The 8638-nt window shown below is 35.4% G+C and overlaps 2 protein-coding genes across 5 annotated transcripts; one reads left to right on the top strand and one right to left on the bottom strand.

Annotated features, from left to right (window-relative positions):
• Positions 1–1051: 1051 nt before the first annotated feature.
• Positions 1052–5033, bottom strand: LOC147552353 (ras-related protein RABA5a-like). 3 transcript variants are annotated; one of them, XM_086672414.1, is made up of 4 exons: positions 4530–5033; positions 2739–2874; positions 2159–2593; positions 1052–1712 (listed from the first exon to the last, which is right to left on the bottom strand). In XM_086672414.1, the coding sequence occupies exons 3-4, from the start codon at positions 2496–2498 to the stop codon at positions 1375–1377; spliced, it is 678 nt and encodes a 225-aa protein (XP_086528540.1). In that variant the 5' UTR covers positions 2499–2593; positions 2739–2874; positions 4530–5033; the 3' UTR covers positions 1052–1374. The 3 variants fall into 3 exon arrangements, with proteins under 3 accessions (XP_086528540.1, XP_086528539.1, XP_086528541.1); XM_086672413.1 differs by having other exon boundaries at positions 2159–2602; positions 4530–4959; XM_086672415.1 differs by having other exon boundaries at positions 2159–2616; positions 4530–4825.
• Positions 5034–6556: 1523 nt separating this feature from the next.
• LOC147552354 (uncharacterized) lies at positions 6557–8556 on the top strand. 2 transcript variants are annotated; one of them, XM_086672416.1, is made up of 3 exons: positions 6557–6865; positions 7029–7324; positions 7951–8556. In XM_086672416.1, exons 2-3 carry the CDS (start codon positions 7117–7119, stop codon positions 8526–8528), a joined length of 786 nt encoding a protein of 261 aa, XP_086528542.1. In that variant the 5' UTR covers positions 6557–6865; positions 7029–7116; the 3' UTR covers positions 8529–8556. The 2 variants fall into 2 exon arrangements, with proteins under 2 accessions (XP_086528542.1, XP_086528543.1); XM_086672417.1 differs by having other exon boundaries at positions 6717–6938.
• Positions 8557–8638: the final 82 nt, after the last annotated feature.

Here is an 8638-nt window from a genome sequence, read left to right on the forward strand (position 1 = left end):
TAATCTGCTTTGTAAAAGAAATACCATGACCATTTTAGGTATTTGTATTGTACCAAATTTTGCTTGTTTTCTCATCTAGATATTCTGTAAGAGAGCCACAGTCATCAAAGCATTTTTCGGAAGCGTTAGAATCACAAAATATTTTGATAAATAAGTTACCCAGCTGATGTAGCGGTTGTAATATTCATCTCTCAACGACCTAGATTTAGTCAAACTACAACCGCCACATCAACTGAGTAAGTTCTTTTGTCAAAATCTTTTGTGATTTTAGCATTTCCCTTAACCTTTAGACATAATTTATATCACTCAAAAGTTCAATGATAAAGAGTTGGAATATGGGACAAATTGTTTCAGACTTTCAGTTCATCAAAAACTATTGTTCACGGTGTGATTTGAAGACGAAGGGTCATCTTCAGTGGAGCGGATTTGTTGGTGAGATGGAGACGACCCCTCCTCTTCCGCCCAATAGGTATGTTGCTAGTGCTTTTCATCGCAACAACAATTGCTCTTTTTAACAAAAGAATTTTAGAAAATGGACCGTAAGATTTTGAAACAAGTCTTTTATATTTAACGTATATGTTTTTAACTATCAAAACAAATCTGAACCAGTTAATAATACTTGTATTAGTAAGGTCTCAAACTCTCAATTGATTAGAGAAGTAAACAATATATGACTAAAATACATTATTTATTTTAGATTTCAGATTTAACATCAAAACAAACAGTACTTTGGACTCTCAAAGTTTCCGACTAACGCGACTTTTTTCCAAAACCCGTCCAAGTGAACAATTGGGAGTTTTGTCCATTCCAAACCCGTTTTTCCGCCCTTCCAGTCCAATTACCAGCCATAACTCGCGCAGTTGGCCCGGTGCCTAATGTGCGAAGTTAAGGGAACCAAAATTCACAGACATGGCACAACACACCCGTGCTGTGTCTGGTTGTTTTTTGGGCAACCACTGCCCAATAGCCATCACAAGATTTTAGGTTTACTTGAGTCCGAAATTCAGATAAGGGTAATGTGAGAGAAAAAACAAACACAGCACCAGCGAGATTTAGCCCCAATTGAATTTAGCGAGATTGATCAATAGTTAATTTGCTGCACTATTACTTGATGTCATTTACATTTGCTACTCAAATTTCATCTTCAGCCATCCTTAAGACAATTATCCAACAACTGAATAGCCTCAAAAGCTAAAAAGGACATCAATTTTATCTGACATTTCGTAAACAGTATGAAAAACTCCGGTACATATTCCTTCTTTACATGAAAATACAACCTAGAAGGATCGAAAGGAATAGCAGCGTCAGGTTTTACCGAACAAGTAGTGTGTGAGAGAAGGCCAACTGAAGCTACCAAGGTGCTTGTGAAGCTCTCTAGGATGAACAGCATTTGCCTTTCTCAGCCTGCGACTCTGCTTCTTCATTCGTGTTTCCCTGTAAAACCACTGTCTTCCCATTCCCCATCCATCCAGTATCCTGTTTCTTGTTCCCTTGAGAGAGAATAACTTTCCTGCTTAAGATGTTGTAGATTTCTTTAACAACAGTCCGGAAGGCAGCGGTGACGTTTGATGAGTCGAGAGCTGATGTTTCCATGAAGAACAAACCTTGTGCCTCTGCCAACGTCTTGCCTTCATCTGTAGATACCTCTCTTGCATCTTTCAGATCAGTCTTGTTGCCAACAAGTATTGTAACCACATTCATGTCTGAGTGAGCTGTTTGAAACAAATGTCACTCTTAAATTATTGTTCATAATTATTAAGCAAACAAAAAATTGAAACGATCCCATAAAATATACGGCCATCAACTAGTCGATTTTCTAATTCTACTGAGCATATACAACTTAATCCCATTCTCACTAATTAACATGCAATATGGCTCATTCCAAGAAATCTAATTATTTCAGGAATGTCTCTTGGAGATTTCCCACTCACCATAAAAGCTTAGATGGTTAAAATTTATATACCAATCATTATGGGGATCTTCTATAAGAGCTGACTCTAATTCACCACACAACAGGAGTTCGGGAACACATTCTTTTGTAAATCCTCATCTATCCAGTTCTTCATTCGTAAATTGCATACAATTTCTCATCAGAAAAGTTAGTTTTGGTCAATGTTTTGTTAGGATCAAGATTAAAGAGAGATAAAAAAACACTTACTGTGCAGTTCGTTGAGCCACCGACCGATACTATCAAATGTCTGGCGCCTACTGATGTCGTAAACAAGAAGAGCTCCAACAGCTCCTCTGTAATATGCTGATGTTACAGCTCTGAAGCGCTCTTGGCCTGCTGTGTCCCAAATCTGAGCTTTAACTTCCTTTCCATCAATATCCATCTTCTGAGTTTGGAACTCTACCCCAATGGTGGATTTCGAGTTTGGGTAGAACTCATCCCTCGCAAATCTTGCGAGCAAGTTTGATTTTCCAACGGCAGAATCCCCAATCAATACAACCTTGAAAAGATAATCCTCAGTTTGTTCCTCTTCAGAATAGAAAGCCATTTGGTTTAGTCCCTTTCCTTTATTTACTGGCACTCTTTACCGCAACTTAGGGACCATAGCCAGTATAAATACAGGTTTCTGGCCACTTCAGCAAACTGTTTCCCCTTGTTAAGATAAACTAGTCAGGGAGCAGAAAACAGTCGAGATGAAAGAAAACAAGATAACTAAATAAAGATAGAAAAGATCGAGCATGAAACCAGCCCAATTAATAGATATAATCAGATAAGTTTAAGAAAATACCTCCTAGCTTTGAAATTGTTTAATGTAGCTAGCGTCAATTCGGCGTAAAACTACGAATACCAGCCAGATCGTTGGGGGGATACTCTACAACCTCATGTCAAGCTCCAATTCAGGTCTCAAGAAGAGATCAGGGCTACTGCATAACAAGAAATATTACACTTTCATATAAGAGTGGTTTAAAATTCAACCTCTACAGTAAAACATTAAGAAAATATGTACAAAAATTCTTGTGCCTCGTGCAATTATAAGTACATAAACTGATAAAGATGAGCTATTTTTCAGTTTAAAAATGTGAGTAACATACAGGTAATTAAAGTACCAAACCTGAGATCTGAAAATTCAGAAAGAAACGTATCATCACTAATCACTATACATAAAGAAAGACAGACAGAAAGAAAAGGAATCTTGATATTCTGGAAAAAAGTCACGTTAGTCGGAAACCTTACATTACTGTTGCGTAATGTGATAAAATAAGTCTGTTTTTCTTCTTCTCTTTTTCATGTCCACTGCTTTTATCTCAACTTTTCCTATTTTTCTTGATGACATTTTTGCTCCAGATTGCCAAAACAACTATTCATTTTATTAAATACAGAACACTCCAATCTATACCAACTGCTCTTATATGAGTCAAAGCTATAACACTAAATGATTACTCTTTCGTTCGTTAAAATATTTCAATTTCGTCATGCAACTCATACGACATCCGGGGCACCAGCCCTCACTACCTTAAACATGAACTTCCACATACCGACTTAAGAAGGAAAATAGGAAACTCAAGAAACCATCTCCTATTTCCAGGTTCAACCCATTGCATACAGTCCACACATGAAATGTGTGCTACTTAAACCTAGCCCTCCATAATTAACCACTGAAAACTTTGTTTTGCTGTCAAACAAGTATTTATTCCTAATCTAGCTTATCAAATCCATCCAAATGAATTTCCTATGCAATGACATCGATGGTATCACATTCTTCTAATACCTCTAACCCTATCAAAAGTTGATTCAAAATGAATAGTAAAAGTAAGCCTTCCGAAAGGAAAAAAGGGAGATAATCCTTAGCCCATTGTGTATAACATGATAAAATCACGTTCCATTCTAATTACTAAAACAGTTTTTGTTCCTTGCCAAAAATCCAACAAGAACACCCTAAAAAAAACCACTTCTTAGGTTTATTTAGGAGTACAGTGTTTCAAAATTTTAAGCTTGAGCAGTAATACAGAACAAGAAAGGTGTTTACCTTTTGACCATCTCTTTGAAACATGTAGGTCCCAGGATTGAACCCTAATACACCCTATTATGCTTAAAGATGCAATCTTTTTCAACAGTTTGCACTAGAAACTGACAAACTCTTGTAAAATTGCTTTGGAACTTAAAACTAAAGACCAAAAGTAGAATGGGTAAACTAGATAACTCCTCATTTCTTCCCTAAATAAGGTCTTCATAGTATAAAAAAAAAACCCTAAATAAGGTTCTCTGTCTTAGTAATCTTGCTAGAAATTTTACCAACAAACAACAAAATTGAATCTCAAGATTCAATGAGCTAAAAAGCTGTTGACTTTATTGCTAATCTTTTGGATCAATCCCGATTTCATTTGCATTAGGGATAATTAAACAACAACTAATATAATTTTCCCCATAACTAGTCATTAAAACATCATTCTTTTAATCAAGGTTAATTCATAAGAAGAAAAACCCTAATTTCTTCCACGAGAACAAAAAAAAAAAACAATGGAATCCAGAAATTTTAACTAAAAAATCAGAAATGAAATAGAAATCATGATTTACCAACCTTTTAGTATGTAAAGAATGCTTCTATGATCAAATCACAAAGGGGGTATTTTATTGCCAAGACAAGTAGATCGATTAAGAATCTTAAGATAGAAACAAAGACATTTTCTCAACAATATAGAGAGAGAAAGAGATTAAATCGTATATTTAAGAAGAAGAAAAAAAACAGAAGGAAAGGTTCGCGATTCAAGAAGGGAAGTGATGATTTTAGGGAAACAGACAGAGAGGATAGAGAGAGAGAAAGAGAGATGTGAAATTGGGCTTCAAAATTTACTAAAATTTATCTGCACCCCGTCTTCTTTGAGTATTGATGTTACACTATTTGTACACTCTCCCTCGTACACAAGAAATTGACTTTTCAACTTCTCAAGGAGAGATTCTTAACAAAAAAAAAAAACTTCTCAAGGAGAGAGAGGCACATGGACTTGTATTCTAATTGGTGGTGCATCTTTTCGAAATATCTACAAGTTGTGGGGTCTGAGCCATAGATAGCATAGTTTAGCTCAAGATTTTTCCCCCTATTTTGTAAAGTTCCAACAAGAGATAGAGTATTTTTTTGGTGCACTCGATGGATACTCACTCTATAATTTGGATACTCCAAGTTGGGTGACATGTAAGTGAAAATTTATAATTTAGTGAGTTCGATCACATATAAATGAACAACCTTAATTTATTGAGTTTGAGTTTAAATAAAGTGAGTTGGGATTTTGGCCATTTATGTTGGTTTTTAAGGGTTTAACTCAGACGGTTATCATGCTTATCACATCTTGATGATGTATCAAAGCCTCGTTATGACAATCTCAGTCCATATCTCAAAAATAAAACATTTTACAGTAGTTTGTTTCATGGTCCTCCTCGAGTTCTTTATACTAACTAATCTAGAGTTCTTTCTAATGACTTTCAGGACAACTTTATGTCGATATGTATTTATTTTACCCTCGATATATATCCATGTAATATGATGTAAATCAAGATTGGGTAACATGATGCAATATATCAGTGAAAAACAAACTTCTTTAGGAGAGAATAACTCTGCTATAGTATTAATGTCATTGTCGGTGTACCTAATTTTTAAATCAATACGTGGGCCAGGTGATAAGAGATTATCTTCCAAGTAAGGCTATTATGGAACTACGGTAAAAGAAATAATTTTCGTTTTATAAAGCCATTTGAACAAGCTCAATCACTAGATTTGTTGTACAATTTTGCATACATATCGTTGTCTCATTAAAACACGTAAAATTGACTTGTGCAATTGAAGTGTAGAACCCAACCAAATCTCATTTAGATCCAATAGGTTCCCCTACTTTCTCTAGTTTAATTTAAGAACTAATTAGTTTGTCATTCTCAATCAAATACTTAGTAATATAGTCTTTATAATTTGTAATTGATGTCTAATCTAATAAATAAACTCCAACAACTACCATGAGATATTGAATTTATGATACTTATATTCGACCAAACTTTAATTAGGTTTGGTTGGAATAAGATACGTTGGATGGGTGAACCATATAAAAACCTAAATAAAACATACTACTCATAAGTGGGAACAGAACCAATCAAGGGGTGGGACACCATATTTAAGATGTAACCCGTGATACTACTAAATGACACCAAAATTCATGTCCCATCACTAAATGTTTGTCTACTTAAAGTGATGATGGAGCACCAATCTTTTCCCACAAATATTGTAAGTGTACGGTCACTTTAATTGTCTAACGGGTGTGGAAGCCACGACGGTCTTATTTCAACCGTAACTAGAAAATCTATTGTGAATAAAATCTACATAGTACAAATATGTAGTAATCTAATCGGATTTCTCTGGACTCTTCTTTCTCTATATCTCCGAAATGTCTTTTTCAATTCTTTTGTCTTCAACCGCGCAGTTATGTCTCTATGGATAGAAGTATTATTTTGGTAGGTAAAATAAGTGGATGTAAGGCTCAACACTTTAACCCTAATGGGTTTTTTTTCTCAAGTTGGGGTTTGGACATATAAGCTCACACCTCCAATCAATGTGGAAAATCCGTACATGCTTTTAATTTCCCCGTCTCCGAAATGAAAAATCTAAACATGTTTTTAATTACCAATCACTTTCAATTCTCTCTACAAAGATTTGTTTTAATCACCCTTTGTCTCATTTTCCCTCTCTATACCCCATTTTTTAACGATTCGAAACTAGGTACGTAGTCACCAAAATGTTTATTGAGTCTCATATCACTAAAAACTTCAACAAGTTCACTTTCTCTCTCTCTCTCTCTCATTATCTCTGTTTATTTTCTCCCTCTATCTCTTTCTAGAGTAGATGAACTAAGTTTACTTTATCTACAAAAGCAGGTATATTCAGTTGGTAGCTTTTACTTTTTTTTTCTTGTCATTTCAATTTGACTCAGTTTAAATGCTCTGTTGGGTAGGTATGAGAAAATGATTTTGACATTTTAGTGAATACCCAAGAACATTAATGGTGATATCTACTCATATTGATTTACTTCTTTTACAGGTTTAATGAAGAAGATGTGATGGTTTCCATCTAACAAGGGAAGGTGGGAGAATTATTTAGAGAGAGAAAGAAGAATAGATAGAAAAAGATGTACTCTATATGGTTGTATTTGAAAGAGAGCACTAATTGTTCCTGTAAATTGATGGATATTCATCAATTCTCAGTTGGAAAATTAGATTGGAGTAAGGATAAGAAGGAGAAGAATAATAATGGGAGGGACTTCATTCTGATTAAAAGAGAAAGACTATCAAAGAGCACTAGTTTGAAGAGGAGTTATCCTCACGAGGGGTATTATGGTAAATTCTTCTAAACTCCGTACTAGTTTTCCCTATTATTTGGAAGAGTTTGCCCTCACTCCTAGGGTTACAGAATCCCAACCAGCTTAGGTGGAGAGAGGGAGAGATTTGAACCCCACTTCTCTCTTTAAATCATTCCGGCCGACAGAAGCTAGTGTTTTAGAATCTTGAATATCTTGATTTTTGGTGCTATTGCGTGAAACCCGACAATCACATGTGTAGATTTCATTTCATGTGTTTGGGGTGGTGTAGACTTTTCGCCCCCCCAACCAATTTTGTTTTGTTAATGATGAGTTTCATCAATCTAGACACTTGATTCCTAAGTAATCTAAGTCGATTGCAGTTGTAGAATCTTTGAGCAGGTCGATTTTCTAATACAGATTTAAAAGTTTCCTATCGACCTTGACAATCAAAAATTTGTTAAGAGTAATCTCACATTGATCGAAGGAGGGGGTGGTAGTCAGTTTATAAGCGTGAAAGTTCGGAAGTGAGTGAGGCACTGAGGCCCGACACCGCTGGGGCCAAAGAAGGCCCAAAATCAAACCCACAAGATGCATGTTTATATATTTGAGAGTGAAACTAAATTTTACTTCCCACTAAATCTATGATATAATGATTATAAACAGAGTTGACCACAGGAGACCCATCAAGGAATGTTATAGAGAGGATTTTTCAGAGAGCTTCCACAGTAAAGCAAGCCGGAAGCATCGAAAAAGTTCTCAGAGTGAGAAACTCAGTCGAGACAATCAAAAGATTCGAGGAGTACAGAGAGACGGTGAAGAAAAGAGCTTGTTGCAACTCCCTTATTCACCATCCACGAAGTATCGTCGATGGAAATGAATTGTTAAGGTTTTACTGTACAACTATGACCTGTTGCTCGAAAGAACAAAACATGGTTTCTGAACTTTGTCATAATCTTAAATGTAATGTCTGTCGAATGATTCAAACTGGGTTCGATAACGAAGAAACGAGAAAGATTGGGATTCGATTTAGTGCAGATATCGACATGACTCCAAACAGTAAGGTAGCTTTCGGGGAAAATGGAGATTGTGAGAAAAGGGCAGTGGTAATTTGCAGAGTGATAGCTGGAAGTGATAAAGGATTTGATTCAGTTAAAAATGGAGGATTGTCTTCCAAGTTAGAACCACTATTTGTAATGAACCCTAAAGCTATTCTTCCTTGTTTTGTCATAGTTTGTTCATAAAATTTTACAAGTTTCAAGTTTTGTTCAATCTTAGAACCACCATTGTTAGTTTCAGAGGAACTCTAATTAGTTCTCTGTTATATCATGTAATAATCGAAGTTCATAGGTCA

The sequence above is a fragment of the Eschscholzia californica genome, unplaced genomic scaffold (assembly GCF_041429995.1).
Source record: "Eschscholzia californica isolate CP2 unplaced genomic scaffold, dmEscCali1.0.p SCAF_3, whole genome shotgun sequence".
NCBI classification, from domain to species: Eukaryota; Viridiplantae; Streptophyta; class Magnoliopsida; order Ranunculales; family Papaveraceae; genus Eschscholzia; species Eschscholzia californica.